At 41.7% G+C, this 19,818-nt stretch overlaps 1 protein-coding gene across 1 annotated transcript in view; it reads right to left on the bottom strand.

Moving 5' to 3' along the window:
• Positions 1-19,818, bottom strand: part of CEP89 (centrosomal protein 89) — a 75,033-nt gene that overhangs the window by 7,823 nt on the left and 47,392 nt on the right. Inside the window, exons 15-17 of the mRNA XM_021701065.1 lie at positions 13,230-13,397; positions 12,457-12,598; positions 2,936-3,025 (exon numbers count right to left, since the gene is read on the bottom strand). Of these exons, the coding sequence (XP_021556740.1) occupies positions 2,936-3,025; positions 12,457-12,598; positions 13,230-13,397 (400 nt within the window). The remainder of the gene's footprint in view (positions 1-2,935; positions 3,026-12,456; positions 12,599-13,229; positions 13,398-19,818) is intronic.

Here is a 19,818-nt window from a genome sequence, read left to right as displayed (position 1 = left end):
GCAAATTTGCGGGCGCCTGGGTGGCTCAGTTGGTTAAGCGACTGCCTTCGGCTCAGGTCATGATCCTGGAGTCCCGGGATCGAGTCCCACATCAGGCTCCCTGCTCAGCGGGGAGTCTGCTTCTCCCTCTGACCCTCCCCCCCTCATGCTCTCTCTCTCTCATTCTCTCTCTCTCTCAAATAAATAAATAAAATATTAAAAAAAAAAAAAGAAGATTGCAAATTTGCTTTCTTTTTGTTTGCATAAATCTGATTATCTTTACTCATCCTTTTTCTCTTCAGCTTTCTAATGCACTTTGTTTCAGACTGTCTCTTGGCTCTATCATGGAATACCATTTGCTTCATTATCAATCTGTTTTCTTTTAATGGGTGAATTAAGTTCATTTATATTTGTTTGGTCTCAATTTTGTTACTTTGTTTTATCTTCATACATTTTTAAAGACTTAATGTAGTCCATTTTCTCTGTTCTTTTCACTGTTATAATTCTACTATTTAGGAATGGATCTCTCTTGATTCTTGTGGTGATTTTTATTCTCATGCCTTTATATTACATGTCCTTAGTCCTCTCATTTATCAAAAGTAACATGTTAGCTCACAACAACCTTTTCTGGCCCTACTTAAATATGTTTAAGCTCCTCCTACTTGATTTTTCAGCTTGAAATGATATCCTTGGAACTCTTAGTTATGACATAGGAAGCAATCAGCTAGTTTGTTCTACTTTCTACTTTCCTACCTTGTTGACCTATCAGTTTTTCCTTGGTTGTATTAATTCCACATTGTCAAAAAACATTTACATTTTATTCCATCAGCCTTATCCCTGCCTCACTGAAGTCTTAGTTCCCAATTAAATATATCCTTTGCTCACTACTTTTCTGAAATTTGCCCAATTGTTTCTTGATTGGCTGAACTCAGGTTGATTAATCTTCAGGTGAGATTTATGGAAAAACTGTGCCCAGAGTTTTTACATGGTCACAACTGTCTGAAGAGTAGCTTGGTTGGAGGGAGACATCCTTGGCTCACACTCTGTTTCATCGAATATTTATAGAAGTCATTGCACTGCTCTCTGGCATTCAGTATTGCTGTGGAGAAGTGTGATGCCAACATGGTTTTCTTTTTCCTATGTGTTGGCCTTTTGCCTGGGTGTCCAACGTTTTCTTTATCTTTTTTTTTTTTTTAAGATTTTATTTATTTATTTATTTGAGAGAGAGAGAGAGAAAGCTGGGGGGAGCAGAGGGAGAGGGACAAGCAGACTCTGCGCCGAGCGAGGAGCCTGATGCAGGGCTTGAGCCCATGACCCCAAGATCACAACCTGAGCTGAAACCAAGAGTTGGACACTCAACTGACTAAGCCACCCAGGCACCCCTATCTAGATATGGATTTCTTTTTCTTTACCTACCTAGTTAGATTATAACTAAGTGTACTTGAAGATTAAACTTACCAGATCCTCACTGACTTTAAAACTATCAGAAATAAAATTCCCAGAAAACTACTATGTCTGCTAGGAATCTCTGATGACATTTTAGAAGTCAACACAACTCCAAAAGCTATCTGGTTCAATTAAATCATTCCTACCACCTGAAGCCACAGGATCAGCTGCCCTGAGTTCTGGGTGGAGGACGAATGCAGCATTTTCAACTTTCCTTTTAGCAAAGCAACCCTTTCTTCAAATAGCATCATGCCTAAAAGCCCACATTTGGGAACAGGAGTGGAGCTGCTCTGCCCCACAGAAGGAATGAGTTCACTGGACCTGTGGTGGGAACAGCCCTCACTTCAAAGGCCACTGCCCACTATAAATGAGAACAGTGATGTGCTGGAGGGTATGCTAGTCTTCTCTGAATTTAGTTAGATGGTGGTGATCTTCCCTGGGGAAGGCCCAGAATCCAGAACAGGGACGTTGCATGTGGCAGACCCTACTGGAAACCAGAAAGCCCCTCAGGGAGCATCTCAGTCTGTACCACTTGAAAATTCATGATGAATAGGCTGTGTGGCTTCCAAAAACTTGATATTTGTGTTATTTAGGCAATATTCATGAAACACTGGGGGGAAAAAAGTCTATTCTTTGCATTAGGTTAATTGCTAATTCTTAGCAATTAGAAGTTAAATTTTATTTAACTTTTAAAAAATAAACAATTTAGGACTTATGTTCCCTAAAACAAAACAAAGGCATAACATATTTACATACATACATACATACACCTGCTTGCTGTTCACCCAGTACCACACTTATGTACACAGAGCCAGTCAATGTTTCCTTGGTCTTAGTTTGTTAATTTCCCAACATAGTAAATGTCATCGATCTATTTCTCCATGTGTCAGGCTCTTTTCATCATCATCCAGCAGAGGTCCTAGATCTTATTCCCCACGCTAGAGCTACATGCCCTCACAGACCTTCCCTTTCAAAACCCACAGGTTCCCTGCCTCCCACACAGGCCTCTAGCCCACCCGCACCCCTGCTCCTGCTCCAGAGAAGTCAGTCTGGCTGGTAAGGCGGTGGATGCCAGTAGTCAGAATACAGATGGCGGGGGGATGAGAGGTCAGGTGAGGGAGGTGGCCTAGGGGAGGAGAGTTGGTACCCTGACAATAGTTTCCTTGGGCAGAGAAACTGGAGGATGCAGTTAGGATTAAGCTAGAGAGGAGTGGGTCAACCCTGTTCCCTAACTGAACCAACAAATGTTGGGCTAACTTCAGGATAGAGCCTGGAGATTTTTCCATCGCAATTTTTTTTCTTTTAAACAGCTGCATGGTATCTTATTATGCAGCTAAGCCAGTTTATTTAATGAGTGGATTGGTGCTATAAGCAATACTGCTTTACCCTGTGGATGATTAGTGTGATACACACATGCAACATGAATCATTGTTTTAAACATGGAAGTCTGACCCCAGTGAGGCGCTGTTTCCATTTGAAAACGGCACCTCTGAGGCTAATGGCCACTTACCTTGATTTTTTCTTTTAACCTTCCCAAGCGAATATTGCCTTCTGTGATTTTGTTGAGAACTCCATGCTTCTCACTTTCTAAACATTTAGCCTAAGGAGAAAAGTGAAAAGAAAAATAATGGGATTTTGGTTTAACAGAAAAATTAAGATAATAATTCTTCTGCAAAGAACATTATTCCTCCCAAGTAATCTCTATTCTGCCACTCCTCCCGGCCCACGACCCTGCCTGCCCCCCACTCCCTGTGTGAGAGATGTGGACAGAACTTGGGCCAATAGCTGAGGAGGGGCAAGAACCCAGAATGGCAGGCTGGGTGCCCCTCCTGGGCACCAACAGAAGATCGAGCCCCCCAAACAAGGGGACTGTACTGTAAGGGCTTCGGACACACTTCTCTATGCTTGTGGAATATAGCATTCCTTCAATCGTATCCAAGGAACAAGTGCAAAGATGCAAATAAACTTTTAGCTCGACTACTTGAATAATTACAAAACTAAGGATAATGGAGGGGAGGAGCAAGATGGCGGAGGAGTAGGAGACCTGGATTTCGTCTGGTCCCAGGAATTCAGCTGGATAGGGATCAAACCATTCTGAACACCTACAAACTCAACAGGAGATCGAAGAAAGGAATAGCAACAACTCTCTGAACAGAAAAGCGACCACTTTCTGGAAGGTAGGACGTGTGGAGAAGTGAATCCGAGGTGATATTCAGGAGGATAGACGGCGGGGTGGGGGCCTCTGTTGGCCGCTTCTGGCAAGTGATAGAGCAGCGGAGCACAAAATCAGAACTTTTAGAAGTCAGCTCTGCTGAGGGATGTCGCTCCAGTGGCTAAGCAGGGGGTGGAACCCTTGTAGGACAGTGTGGTCTCAGGACCCTCGGGGTCACAGAAAGACCGGGGGTGCCTGAGTGCGGCAGAGCTCCCAGGTATCGGAGCGGGGAAGCCGGCTGCAGAGAGGGAGCCGAGGAGCAGGCTCTCAGCTCGGGGTTGCCATAAACCGTGATCCAAGGCACAGTCAGTCCACTGCTCTTCCAGCAGGGACCCAACAAGTGGCAGATCTGGGGAGACTCCCCTTCCTCCCCTGGGTAGAAGTGGCGTGGAAGTGCACTGCAGGGATCTGCTGGGTTTGGAGACTCCACATGGGGTCGGGTGCCAGCGATAGAAATGCACGGTCACAGGCCGGGTGAGCATGGAGTGCAGCCAGAGACCGGGGAGACGGGAGTGACTGCTTTTCTCTGGGGGCTCACTAAGGAGTGGGGCCCCGAGTTCTCGGCTCCTCCGGGGAGGAGACTGGGAGGCCGCCATTCTCACTCTCGTCCTCCAAAGCTGTAGGGAAAGCTTGCAGGGAACAAAAGCTCCCGAGAGCAAACCCGAGCAGATTACTTAGCCCAGACCCGGCAAGGGCGGGGCAATTCCGCCTCCGGCAAAGACATTTGGGAACCACGGCAACAGGCCCCTACCCCAGAAGATCAGCAAGAACCGCCAGCCAAGACCAAGTTTACCGATCAATGAGAACGGCAGAACTCCAGAGCTAGGGGAATAATGCACATAGAATCCATGGCTTTTTTCCCATGATTCATTGGTCTTTCAAAGTTAATTTTTTTTTAACTGTCTTTTTTTTTTTAATCTTTCTTTTTCCCTTTTTCAACCAACATCTTATCAATTGCTTTTTAAAAAATCTTATTTTTCATTTTTAGAGTCATATTCTATCTGTTCATTGTAGTTAACCTTATTTTTGGTGTATATATATATATACACCATATATATATATATGTTGTTCTCTCTTTAAAATTTTGGGATACAGTTTCTTCTAACAGACCAAAATATACCCTAAATCTCTAGTGCATGGCTTTGTTCTAGTCTTCTGCCTGATCACATTCTCTCTTTTTATTTTTTTAAATTTCTCTTCTTTCTTTTTTCAATCAACTTCTTATCTTATCAATTCCTTTTATAAAATCTTCTATAATTTTCATCTTTACAGTGATATTCCATCCCTTCATCATATTTACCCTTATTTTTGTACATACATAAGTTTTTCTGTCTTTAATATTGGGAGGCAGTTTCTTCTAACAGACCAAAATACACCCAAAATCTACTGTGTGACACTGATCTATGCACCAGCCTGATCATATTTGATCATATTTTTTTTTCTTTTTTCTTTCTTTCCCTTTCTTTTCCCCTGGTTTCAGGTCTCTTCTGATTTGTTTAGTGTATATTTTTCTGGGGTCGTTGTTACCCTGTTAACATTTTGTTCCTTCATTCATCTATTCTCCTCTGGACAAAACAACAAGATGGAAACACTCACCTCAAAAAAAAAAAGAACAAGAGGAAGTACCGACTGCCAGGGACCTAATCAATACGGACATTAGTAAGATGTCAGAACTAGAGTTCAGAATGATGATTATAAAGATACTAGCTGGGCTTGAAAAAAGCATGGAAGATACTAGAGAAACCCTTTCTGGAGAAATAAAAGAACTAAAATCTAACCAAGTCGAAATCAAAAAGGCTATTAATGAGGTGCAATAAAAAATGGAGGCTCTAACTGCTAGAATAAATGAGGCAGAAGAGAGAATTGGTGATATACAAGACCAAATGATGGAGAATAAAGAAGCTGAGAAAAAGAAAGATAAACAACTACTGGATCACGAGGGCAGAATTCGAGAGATAAGCGATACCATAAGACGAAACAATATTAGAATTAATTGGGATCCCAGAAGAAGAAGAAAGAGAGAGAGGGGCAGAAGGTATATTGGAGCAAATTACAGGATAGAACTTCCCTAATTTGGGGAAGGAAACAGGCATCAAAATCCAGGAGGCACAGAGAACCCCCCTTGAAATCAATAAAAATAGGTCAACACTCTGACATCTAATGGTAAAACTTACAAGTCTCAGAGACAAAGAAAATCCTGAAAGCAGCTCGGGACAAGAGTTCTGTAACTTACAATGGTAGAAACATTAGATTGGCAACAGACCTATCCACAGAGACCTGGCAGGCCAGAAAGGACTGGCATGATATATTCAGAGCACTAAACGAGAAAAATATGCAGCCAAGAATACTATATCCAGCTAGGCTGTCACTGAAAATAGGAGAGATAAAAAGCTTCCAGGACAAACAAAAACTAAAAGAATCTGCAAACACAAAACCAGCCCTACAAGAAATCTTGAAAGGGGTCCTCTAAGCAAAGAGAGAGCCTAAAAGTAACACAGACCAGAAAGGAACATAGACAATATACAGTAAAAGTCACCTTACAGGCAATACAATAGCACTAAATTCATATCTTTCAATAGTTACCCTGAATGTAAATGGGCTAAATGCCCCAATCAAAAGACACAGGGTATCAGATTGGACAAAAAAACAAGACCCATCGATATGCTGTCTGCAAGAGACTCATTTTAGACCCAAAGACGCCTCCAGTTTGAAAGTGAGGGGGCGGAAAACTATTTACCATGCTAATGGACACCAAAAGAAAGCTGGGGTGGCAATCCTTATATCAGACAAATTAGATTTTAAACCAAAGACTGTAATAAGAGATGAGGAAGGGCACTATATCCTACTTGAAGGGACTATCCAACAAGAAGATCTAACAGTTATAAATATCTATGCCCCTAACATGGGAGCAGCCAATTATATAAGCCAATTAATAACAAAATCAAAGAAACACATTGACAACAATACAATAATAGTGGGGGACTTTAACACCCCCCTCACTGAAATGGACAGATCATCTAAGCAAAAGATCAACAAGGAAATAAAGACTTTAAATGACACACTGGACCAAATGGACTTCACAGACATATTCAGAACATTCCATCCCAAAGCAACGGAATACACATTCTTCTCTAGTGCCCATGGAACATTCTCCAGAATAGATCACATCCTAGGTCACAAATCAGGTCTCAACCGGTACCAAAAGATTAGGATCATTCCCTGCATATTTTCGGACCACAATGCTTTGAAACTAGAACTCAATCACAAGAGGAAAGTCAGAAAGAACTCAAATACATGGAGGCTAAAGAGCATCCTACTAAAGAATGAATGGGTCAACCAGGAAGTTAAAGAAGAATTTAAAAAATTCATGGAAACCAATGAAAATGAAAACACAACTGTTCAAAACCTTTGGGATGCAGCAAAGGCAGTCCTAAGAGGAAAGTATATAGCAATACAAGCCTTTCTCAAGAAACAAGAAAGGTCTCAAGTACACAACCTAATGCTACACCTAAAGGAGATGGAGAAAGAACAGCAAATAAAGCCTAAACCCAGCAGGAGAAGAGAAATAGTAAAGATCAGAGCAGAAATCAATGAAACAGAAACCAAAAGAAGAGTAAACAGATCAACAAAACTACGAGCTGGTTCTTTGAAAGAATTAATAAGATTGATAAACCCCTGGCCAGACTTACCAAAAAGAAAAATGACCCAAATAAATAAAATCATGAATGAAAGAGGAGAGATCACAACCAACACCAAAGAAATACAAACAATTATAAGAACATATTACGAGCAACTCTATGCCAGCAAATTAAATAATCTGGAATAATGGATGCATTCCTAGAGATGTATCAACTACCAAAACTGAACCAGGAAGAAACAGAAAAGCTGAACAGACCCATAACCACTAAGGAAATTGAAGCAGTCATCAAAAATCTCCCAAAAAAAACAAGAGCCCAGGGCCAGATAGCTTCCCAGGGGAATTCTACCAAACATTTAAAGAAGAATTAATACCCATTCTTCTGAAATTGTTCCAAAAAATAGAAATGGAAGGAAAACTTCCAAACTCATTTTATGAGGCCAGCATTACCTTGATCCCCAAATCAGACAAAGACCCCGTCAAAAAGGAGAATTACAGACCAATATCCCTGATGAACATGGATGCAAAAATTCTCACCAAAATACTAGCCAATAGGATCCAACAGTACATTAAAAGGATTATTCACTACAACCAAGTGGGATTTATTCCTGGGCTGCAAGGTTGGTTCAACATCTGCAAATCAATGTGATACAATACATTAAAAAAAGAAAGACCAAGAACCATATGATCCTCTCAATAAATGCAGAAAAAGCATTTGACAAAGTACAGCATCCTTTCTTGATTAAAACTCTTCAGAGTATAGGGATAGAGAGTACATACCTCAATATCATAAAAGCAATCTATGAAAAACCCACAGCGAATATCATTCTCAATGGGGAAAAACTGAGAGCTTTCCCCCTAAGGTCAGGAACATGGCAGGGATGTCCACTATCACCAGTGCTATTCAACATAGTATTAGAAGTCCTAGCCACAGCAATCAGACAACAAAAAGAAATAAAAGGCATCCAAATCGGCAAAGAAGAAGTCAAACTCTCACTCTTTGCAGATGGTATGATACTTTATGTGGAAAACCCAAAAGACTCCACCCCAAAACTGCTAGAACTCATACAGGAATTCAGTAAACTGGCAGGATATAAAATCAATACAGAGAAATCAGTTGCATTTCTATACACCAACAACAAGACAGAAGAAAGAGAAATTAAGGAGTCGATCCCATTTATAATTGCACCCAAGACCAAAAGATACCTAGGAATAAATCTAACCAAAGAGGCAGAGAATCTGTACTCAGAAAACTATAAAATACTCATGAAAGAAATTGAGGAAGACACAAAGAAATGGAAAAATGTTCCATGCTCATGGATTGGAAGAACAAAAATTGTGAAGATGTCAATGCTACCTAGAGCAATCTACACATTCAGTGATCCAAAGGGGTATGTGCACCCCAATGTTTATAGCAGCAATGTCCACAATAGACAAACTATGGAAAGAGCCAAGATGTCCATCAACAGACGAATGGATAAAGAAGATGTAGTGTATATATATATATATATATATATACACACACACACACACACACACAATGGAATATTATGCAGCCATCAAAACCCCCGAAATCTTGCCATTTGCAACAACGTGGATGGAACTAGAGGGTATTAATGCTAAGCGAAATAAGTCAATCAGAGAAAGACATGTATCATATGATCTCACTGATATGAGGAATTCTTAATCTCAGGAAACAAACTGAGGTTGCTGGAGTGGTGGGGCGTGGGAGGGATGGGTTGGCTGGGTGATAGACATTGGGGAGGTTATGTGCTATGGTGAGCACTGTGAATTGTGTAAGACTGATGAATCCCAGACCTGTACCTCTGAAACAAATAATACATTATATGTTAAAAAAAAAAGACAGTAGGAAGGGAAAAATGAAGGGGGGGAAATTGGAGAGGGAGACAAACCATGAGAGACTATGGACTCTGAGAAACAAACTGAGGGTTCTAGAGGGGAGGGGGGTGGGAGGATGGGTTAGCCTGGTGATGGGTATTAAAGAGGACACGTATTGAATGGAGCACTGGGTGTTATACGCAAACAATGAATCATGGAACACTACATCAAAAACTAATGATGTCATGTATGGTGATTAACATAACATAATTAAAAAAAACAAAAAACAAAAAGAAATTAAGGATAATGTGAAAACACAATTCCATTCGCCAGGCCAAATGTGATGGCATCACATTCAAGAGGGATTATCATTTGAAGCTGAATGATTTAGATTAATATCCACATGGGACATGAATTGCTACACACTGTAAATTATTTCAAATGCCAAAATTAAAAAAGCAAAGGTGAGTATTCCTTCTAAGGCAGGCCAGGATGACAATTTGATTTCATTTGATTTCCTTCAGAAAGGAAAAATACGACACAGAAAGTTAAATAACTTGCCATAAGTCACATGGAAAACCCGTCCTAAAGGTGGGATTAGAAATTAAGATGGCACTTTCAGGATGCCTGGGTGGCTCAGTCGGTTAAGTGTCTGCCTTCGGCTCAGGTCATGATCCCAGGGTCCTGGGATCGAGTCCCACATCAGGCTCCCTGCTCTGCAGGAAGCCTGCTTCTCCCTCTCCCACTCCCCCTGCTGGTGTTCCTGCTCTCGCTGTGTCTCTCTCTGTCAAATAAATAAATAAAATCTTAGAAAAAAAAAATTAATTAATTAATTAATTAATTAATTAAGGTCTAGGAGACCAGGATAGGTAAGGTTGGGACGCTTGGCCCATAGTCCCAGGGCAGGCCAGAAGCAGCTGTACCACCCTTGGACCCCAGCTAGAGGGGCTGACCTTGGGGCTCCCAGGTACAAGGAGCTTGCAGGGGCAAGGGGACAGCAGTGTCTGTATATACACAGAAGTCCCTTGTGGTGGGCAGAGGTAAGGTGGGATGAAAACAGCCCCCCCACATCTGGGGGGTCTAAGGATTTTGAACCCGAGCCTCACTTTCAGGCCATAATAACAAAGGTCAAGGCAGGAGGAGAGAACACATTTCATTAACAGATTGTTGGCTTAATTTCTAAGTATTTGGACAAATAGTATATGGCTCCCATTTATATTCCCATTCTGGGCCCACAGATATGAGGGGTGGGCCTAAGAGAGACCATCTGAGGGTTGGGGAGGATGTCAACTTCATCATAGAAACCTGGGTGATCACTGACCCACGTGGGAGGTACAGGGCCTGCCTCCTGGGGGAGCCTGCAGGGTGCTGCCCTACAAATTGGGTTCGCCCTTAGAGTGGTACTGACACGTGGCAGCTGGGTGCCCATGAATGTCTGCTTAGAGGACTGAGCCGATTGGCACTTTCCATTTTCTAGCAAACTTCTGCTTTGCAGTCTTGCTATTCCAGTGGGTAGGCCCAGGAGGCATGACTGAAGAGGAAAAGGGTGCTCAGTGCTGCTACAGAAAATGCCCGAGTCCAGCACGGGTTAGGCTGGTGACCTCTCAGGACGGGGGCTGCTAGGGCAGGGGGTGTGCATGCTTAGGCCTCTACCATGCTGCGTCTGAGTCACAGTGCTTCTGAAAGACCCAGAAAGGACTTAGAAATCACCACTAACATGTAACCACACTCCTACCAACAACTATTATAATTTAAAAAAAAAAAATTTTTTTTTTGGTGACCTTGTAAGTACAGAACAGTATCTCAAGATTGGCTTAATTAGCATCTTTTATTACAAGTAAGGATCACATATTCCCCCAAGAGCTGTGTACTACTTATATTTCCTCTTATATAAACAATAGCTAAAAGCCTACGTCCACTTTCCTATGGAGGAGCTGAATGTCTTCCTAGCAGATGTGAATAAGCCTGTACCATATCCTGACAGACTCCCCAAACCATTCATCTGGGAGAAGGGGCTGAGTGATTCCAAGTTTGCCAATTTCCAACTGTCTCAGGAAGTCCTCTGGTCTCCTCCGTCATGACCTCCACTAAATTATTACTTCTAGTCCTAGGCTACCAGAGATTTGCAACATTGCTTAAACAAACATTTCAATGTATGTAAGCAGTACGTGCTCAAAGTTGAAAAATCATAAAGTGCAAGTAAGCAAGATTTCTTTTTAATTGCCTATAATTTCACCACTTGGAGATACTGTTATGTAACTCCTATTTTGTGGTAAATTCTATTGGGCTTTTACACTGCGTCCAGCTTGGCATGGAGTCTGTCTTCTTTCACTGCGCAGCCCTACAGCTGACACCTTTTAAAATCAGTGTGGAAAGGGCGCCTGGGTGGCTCAGTCAGTTAAGTGTCTGCCTTCAGCTCAGGTCATGATCCGGGGTCCTGTGATGGAGCCCCATGTCAGGGCTCCCTTCTCAGCAGGGAGTCTGCTTCTCCCTCTGCTCCTCCCCCTGCTCATGCTCTCTCTCTCAAATAAATAAAATCATAAAAAAAGAGAAACTTTGAGGATTAAACTGTTTAATAAAGTAAAATAAAATCAGTGTGGAAAATGCCAGGAATCATGTGGGCGGCATCGCTCCTGCTGGCCGGGCAGTGCTGCATCATCTAGGAGCAACAGTGATCCACTCAGTTCTGTCTTTAGGACCAGGGCTGCCAGAAGCAACATGGGATGAACTCTATTTAACCTGCCTATGGTTCTGTTTCATCTTCAAACAGGGAACACATTAAGTCAACTTTACAGAGAGAATGAAGATGCATGTGTAATTTACAGAGAGAATATGAAGATTCATGTGTAATAAACACCTGATGACCACGGCTCTATTTGGTTAAATGGACTAATTCCATTAGTTTACCTTCTAAAATATCATTTACCATTATTTAAAAGTCTGGGTTATTTGTCTTTCAAAAATGTTCTTCCTCCATGGTTGAAAGCTAAAATTTTGGAGAATCTGAAAATGTGCAGCTAAAATTTAAAAAGATGAAGATTTTTATGGATAATTTTGTAATGAAAATGCTCTTTTTTAAAAAAAATATTTGAGAGAGAGAGAGGGAAGAAGAGTGGGGGGGAGGGGTAAAGGGAGAAGGAGAGAGCAAATCTCAAGCAGTATCCCTACTGAGCGTGGAGCCTGACACGGGGCTCGATCCCAGGACCCTGAGATCATGACCTGAGCCGAAATCAAGAGTCGGACGCTCAACTGACTGAGCCACCCAGGCATCTCAAGAAAATGCTCTTAAAATTACCTTTACATATTAACTTTCAGTGTACTTGAAGAAAGTGAGGGAGCTTACCAAACACATAAGACTGTCGCGTTCCTGGGTTATATTCTCTGCCAGGCTGACAAGTTTTGCCAGGTACTGGTGAGCAGACATTTCCTTCTCCATGGCTTTTTCCACCTGCTTTTTGAGGACATCAATTTTCTTTTGAGACTTCCTAGAGAGTTCCCCCAAATGGTGGAATAAAAAACTCATTAATGAGCCTGAATGGCTAGGACATAGTGAATATCTGCATTGTAAAAATAGCAAGTATGTTAGTACTTAAATGTATTCTTCAGCAACCTAAATCTTCTATTAAGTTTCAGGGTGAGAAGAGGTAAATGAGTTTAATTTTAAGTGATGCATAATTATTGACTTCAAATCAAGTCAACAGGTATCACAAAATGCTTAACACAGTTAATAGGCTACTTTGTATGTATTATTCCATTCATTTTTTGGATTGTGTTCTAAAAGATGCTTTTGAAAAAGGAGTCCAGTTACCCAAAGCCAAGTTCTGGGAAATGTGTAGGAAAGAACTTCTAGGACTTTCAGAGTCTTAGGGTCATCATTATGACTATCAACTATAATTGAACTATAGACTTGAGAAATGTTGGCTAACACTGGCCAAGAGAAGAGCCTTTACTGTAGTTTTCTTTTGATACCCAGTAATCTTAATGATCCTTTTCCATTTTATAGCCAATATTAGAAAAAGAAAAGACAAAGAAAATAAAACAGAATATTTAATTTTTTCTTTTTAATACTAACCCCCCCCCCAAAACAAAACAGCTTAAGAAAAAAAAGATAAAAACCTATTTATTTTCTGTGCCCTGTCGAGTTCGGCTCCCAGTGCTTGGTTTTTAGCTGCCAGACTGTTCTTCTCTAAGAGCAGGCTCTGTTTCTGCACTTGCAGCAGTGCCAACTTTCCCATCAACTCTTCCATCTCGGCACCTCCTTGCTCCTCTTCCTTCTGCAACTGGCTGGCGGACAAAAACATCACAGGCTTGGATCCAGCACACTGAAACTAATAAGAGGCTGCCGCTGCCAGGCAAGCCAGGGGCAGCCCAGCCCGAAAGCCCACCAGCCTGTGGGGGTCTATGAAGGCCCCCGTGCAAACGCTGCCCATCCCCTCTCAAAGGGCCTGGGATGCAAATCCTAGGGGCTGGGCACACAGTTTTTTGATGGTAATGATCTAACGCTTTTCCTGCCCATAACCGTTGCTTATGCCTTTATATAGATATTCTTATTTGTAACCTATATTCCATCCATCCAGAATTTTTTTTTTTAAGATTTTATTTATTTGAGAGACACAGCGAGAGAGGGAACACAAGCAGGGGGAGTGGGAGAGGGAGAAGTAGGCTTCCCGTCAAGCAGGGAGCCCGATGCGGGGCTTGATCCCAGGACTCTGGGATCATGACCTGAGCCGAAGGCAGACAATTAACGACTGAGACACCCAGGCGCCCCATTCCAGAAAGAATTTAAGACTGCTTCATTTTTTACATAGTTATGATTGCCTCCCCCAAATCCTAATGCTAAAACAAATTTTATGTCATACTAAAGTAACTCTATGTTTTTATGATAAAAGCAACAAAAGAACAAGGAGGGCACACAATTTCAATATATAGTTCTGGCAAAATAATGCTTGAGGAAAGAGTGATTTCTTCGTTGGTTCTCTTGGTCAGTTCTCATGGAATAACCAGGACGAACAGGTGGAGCCATGCGCACAGAGGCTGCCCAATTCTGAAAGGAGGGTCTCTCTGGGTACCACGTGGGCCTTACTACCAGGCTTGCTGGCCGGCAAATGGGCGCAGCTTGCATGTGTGTGGGTCTGCCTCACTAGTCAGACAATTTCAGTGACTTCGGCCTGGGTTGGCTCCCTGAGCACCCCGGCAGGGATTTTCCAGATAGTTTCCCTTACTTTCTAGTTTACTAATTAGTCAAAGAGCGGAGGACATATCTAGATAAAAACCATGAAACTGAGGTCTTTATCTTTTTTCTTCACTGTCTTTTGTTTTGATTTTAGAATTTTCTTTAAACATATTTTTGCCAAAGTAATGTACTCACCTGGTACCAATTCAATCACTAAAGAAAAGTTCACAACGAAAAGCAAGTGGGGCTATAGAGAATGTTGGGAAGGTATCAGAGAGTCACAGTGCTCAGAGAGCAATACGTTAAGTTCTAGAAAACGCACTTACCCTGTGGGCCAACAATGTCACCTCTAAATACGTATGTAGGGAAACTCTGATGACACATACGCAAAATTTTACTGTGGCACTACTTACTGGAGCAAATTTATTAACAATTTAAACTTCCACTAAGGTAAGTAAAATGTAGTATTTCATATGATGGAATACCACCAGGCAGAAGCTAAAAGAATAAACTCTAATAGCTATTTCAACATGGAGAGATGTTTGAAAAATTGAGTGTAAAAGGCCAAGATACTAAAAGCATGAATTCATTCATATAAACTTAAGACACACCAAAAAAATGCCATATGTCATTTATGGAAACATATGTGGAAATAAAAAACAGATTGGAAATGTAATTCCAAGTTTATGGTAGTGATTCCTTTTAGAAAGCCAGGGATAAATATTGGACTAAGGAGAGTGGTTAAAAAGGACTTCAGGTGTATTTCTAACAATATATTTCTTAAGCAAAACAAAGAGGTAAAAGCAATTTGTTTAAAAAAAAAAGTTAATAGCTGGTGGAAGAAATAGTTGCTTGCTTGCTTGATTTATTTATTTAATCTCTACACCCAACATGGGGTTCAAACACACAACCCTAAGATCAAGAGTCACACGCTCCCCTGACTGAGCCAGGCTGGAGCCCCAAAATAGTTGCTTAAAATAAAATCTTTTAAAAATAAAATGTTTCCTATTCTACTCCTCAGGTTCCCCAGAGGGAACCCGTACTGATCACTTTTGATTTTAGTTCTTCCGGTAAAAAGCCATTGATTTAAAATTTTTTAAATTGTGAAATACACATATAGAAAAGTATATAAAAGATAAATGCATATTTTAATAAATAATTATAACAAACCCTCATATAATTACCATATAGGTGAAGAAACAGAACATTTTTTGGTAAATACTTTAAGAGTTTTTACATCTAAGGGCGTCTGGGTGGCTCAGTCGATTAAGCATCTGCCTTCGGCTCAGGTCATGATCCCAGGGTCTTCAGATCAAGCCCCATGTCGGGCTCCCTGCTCAGCGGGGAGTCTTCTTCTCCCTCTCCCTCTGCCTCTCTCCTTGGCTTGTGCTCTCTCTCACTTGCTCTCAAATAAATAAATAAAATCTTAAAAAAAAAAGTTTTTACATTTAGATTCATGGGTGAAAATGAAAAGTAATTTTCCTTTCTTATAATTGGTGGGTTTTGATATCAAAGTGACATTGATCTTATAAAATGAATTAGGTGGCATTAACTCTTTTTCTGTTTAGAAGGGTTTATGTAAGACTGGAATTATTTCCTCCTTGAGTATTTTTAAAACACTCTGGGGTGAAGGTATCTAGGCTTACAGTTTTCTTCAAGGAACGATCTTTGGATTCTATTTCTTTAATGATTAAAGGAATATTCAGGTATTCTTTTTGAGTCAGTTTTGGGAAGTTATGTTTTTCCAGGAATATCACTATTTCGCCTGAATTTTCAAATGTATTGATAGGAACTTATTTCTGGTGGGTACACACACATTTAAACATCTACTTGGTAGACTGAGTCTTTTCTCTCCATCAACTGATTCTCTTTGTTAAGTAGTGTTTTTTACCTAAGTCATCTGTCTTGCCAGATATTAATGGAACTCAGCACCTCTCTTTTGGTTTGTATTTGGTAGTATGGCTTTTTCTGCCCTTTCACCTTGGACCTGTCTGTGTCTTTCTGATTGAGATGTATAGCTTAAAGGCAGCACAGAGTTGCCCTGGAGAGCTGAGCTACACACTCAATAGTATCTCTGCCTTGGAACCCACCATGTCCGGCCTGCATGAGGCCTTGAGCTGAGGCGAGCCTCCCCTGTCCACAGGACTTCGGTCACAGCCCGTAGGGTCACAGGTAAATGTACATTCCTGGTATGAGTCCTCCATGTAACGAGCATTCTTCCCCACCTCCGAGGGACTTTCCCTCACTGCCCCATAAGTAAGAGACCTGAAGCTTGCTAAAACCCTGCTCTTTTGACCCTCATGTGCGCTAGGCACCCTGCCTTGACGTCCCCACGTGGCCCCTCCAGGTACCTGTGGGTACAAACTTTTCTATTTCACTTTCCCTTGCGGTCTTACTGTGGCTCACCATCCAACACCCCAGGGCTCTACTTAACATACGTTAATTTAAGTTTAGCCTCTTTGGTGTTATCTACTCCTGATATATTTGCCTTTAAATCTTTTCATTTTGCATTTTCTCTTTTACCACTTGTCCTATCTTTTCTTGCCCTCATTCCGACCGATTAAAAAAAAAAAAATCATTTTTTCCCTGTACTAGTTTAGAAGTTACATTTTCTTTCCACAAATTTCACCATGTGTATTTTCAAACTATAAAGTTAATCAACACCTTTCTCCTCTCCAGAATGATATAAAGACTTTAGAAGACAAACTCCATTGACCCTTTTCCTGATTATATACTATTATTGTTGTGCATTTGAATTCTATGCATTTTTAAATCCCAAAAGATATTATTACTGTTTTATGGAATCAATCTTCATTTACATTTACATATTTACTGTGTCTTTTTTACTCTAGTTTACCTTGCCTCCCATACATCCAACACTGAATTATGTTCTTCCTCCTAATGTAGACCCTCTTTGAGAACTGCCTTTAATGTAGATCTGCTGGTGGTGACACTCAGTTTGGGTTTGAAAATATCCTTATTCTGACCTCATTCCCAAAAGGCATTTTCTCCAGAATGAAATTCTAGCTCATCAGGGGTTCTGCTTGTTTCCTAGCACCTTGAAGCTAGCATTCCAGGGACTGGTGTGTCCCTTGTTACCTGTTAAACATCCTGTTGTTGCTGCACTCCCCTGAAGGCAATCTGTCCTCTGCTGTTTCACTAAGATGGCTCTTCATTTACCCAACCCATGCACTTACCCAACTGTGCTTGCTGGGCTAGCCCAACCCATGCACTGTCGACTGTCTTCATTTGGAGAAGACTCCTCACTGACATCTCTCTAACTGCTCCTGATTAAATATATCCCTCTGTCGCTTCCTGTCTGTGATCTACTGATACCGTGACCTTAGAACACTCCATGCCATCCTAAGGATTCTTGCTTCTGACCTATTTTTCAGTTTGCTAATTCACCACCCTGCTATGTCTAATCTTTAGTTAAGCCCATCCAGTAAATTCTGAATTTAGGTTATTGTATTGTTTCAGTTCTGAACATTCTGTTTCCTTTTCAAATCCAGTATTGTTACATTTTATAGTTCCCTGAAGACATTTTGTAGCCTTTTCTTTCTTTAAGCCTAAGAGCTACCAGTTGTTCTATATAGACTTTGTCTGATAATTCTCATATCTGGACTCTTGATTATTATTTGCCACTTCTGCTGGTTCCCAGGCACTGTCTGTCTGGTTTTCTTTGTGTCCTGGACAATATCCTGGAAAAATTTCTAAGAGTAAAGAGCCTTCCTCCAGAGAGGGCTGAGGGCTCGTTGGTTTCAAGTTCACCTCACCCTGAGGATGAAGCCCTCTCGAGTCCCAGCTCACGATTTATTTGCGGGTGATGGGCTTGTCTCACCACTCTTGGTCCACTGATATTTTATGTGGGTGTATCTGGGTGTGGGTCTTTTTCGTTCACTATACCAGGTACTCTGCAGGTCCTAGCAGTCAAGATCTTTGGAGACCTGGAAATGCCCTTCAACTGGTCATGTCTTCCTTCCCATTTTCTTTAGCTTTCTTTCTGAGATTCCTGACGATCTAAGGTTGGACTTCCTGGACAGGTCTTCCATCCATTACCTTCTCTCCATTCCCAATTGTCTGTTTCCTTATGCTCTAGCAGAACTGACAATTTGTCTTTTAGCCCTTCTACTGACTTTTCTTTAGATTCTGATAATCAGTTCTAATCTTGCTCTTAATGATTGAACTTTCTTACGGCATTTTATTCTCTAGATTCTGAGTTCTCTACATTATCTTTTTCTTTGAAGTGAGTTTCTGTGCTTATGTAGGTCTCCCTCTTTTATTGCATTTTTTTTCCCATTATACCCAATGATCCTTGTCATTTGTTCACACCTAGGAGTCTGTTCTTATTTTAGGATGAAGGACTTGGCATTTGGTGTGTGTTGTGTAAGGAGACTGCTTTTCTGCCCTGACCTCTCCCTGAGCAGGCATATCACTGACTGCTGAGCAGGACTCTGTCTACACAGAGGAGTTATGTGAAGGGTCGGCTTCACTTTAGAATAGCCCCTTCCGTGCCCCAAAAGCCAGAGTAAGGAAGGCTTCCCTTGTAAAGATACCACTAGTCCCCCAAACACTTAGCTCTCCCTAAACAAGTCTTCTAACTTTCCTAAGTAGGATGACTCCCTGTTTTTCTCCCACCACCCATCCTGAGTAGGCTCAACCTTTGTAAGCAGCAGTAAAAGCAAAGAACAACTGAAGCTTCCAGGTGTGACCACCAGTGCAACTGTAAGTCAACTGGACACTTCACTTGGAAAATAACCTCCTGCCATTTCTGGGGTCACAGTTCCGCCCAGGCGAGGTTGCCGACAGGAAGAACAAGCAGACTAAATGGAGAAGCCACTCCATATTTATGATCTGCACTGCCCCAAACCAGAAAAGGAGAAACAACACACATGCACCATACCTAGAAGCTCATGGAGCACAGGTTCAATTTAACCCTTTTCTATATAAACAAAAATCTTTTTCTCATGACCTCATCTTTGCCTGTGTCCCCACTCTTTCCCGAAGTCCTCCTCAGACTCACCCCCATTGGGGGAGCCAGTTCCACAGCTGCTTGGCTGCTAACTAATGGCTACTCTTGCACACGTGGCACATCTCTTACTACCCTATCAGTGTGGGAAGGGAGCCCCCCTAACGGAGGCAACCAGAGGGCAGGTGCACTGAAGCCTTGCAGCCCTTCGGCTCCCTTCAGCCCAACTCCAAGGTGTCCTTGGCTGACCTCACGTCTGTACTAGTCTCCTTACTTTGTCTGCCTCTACAGACTTCCCTGAATTCACATATTCCATCCCTGACGGACTCATGCCACCTTCCCATGTTACTGATGCTCTCACCAATCACTGCACCTTCCAAAAGAGAACCATCAGGGTCAACAATGTCCACGTCCACTCTTACTGTCTATCCTCTACCCCACCCGTCAACTCTGAGCCCAAAGTCTCCCGGCAAAAGCTGGCATAAAGGCTTTCCATCCCTATTCCAGCTCACTCCACCACAACATTCCTCACCTGATTTCCACTTAGAAGAGATCTGGTGACA

Source organism: Neomonachus schauinslandi, chromosome 16, assembly GCF_002201575.2.
Source record: "Neomonachus schauinslandi chromosome 16, ASM220157v2, whole genome shotgun sequence".
Classification (NCBI taxonomy): Eukaryota; Metazoa; Chordata; class Mammalia; order Carnivora; family Phocidae; genus Neomonachus; species Neomonachus schauinslandi.
This window is presented reverse-complemented; position numbering and strand designations above follow the sequence as displayed.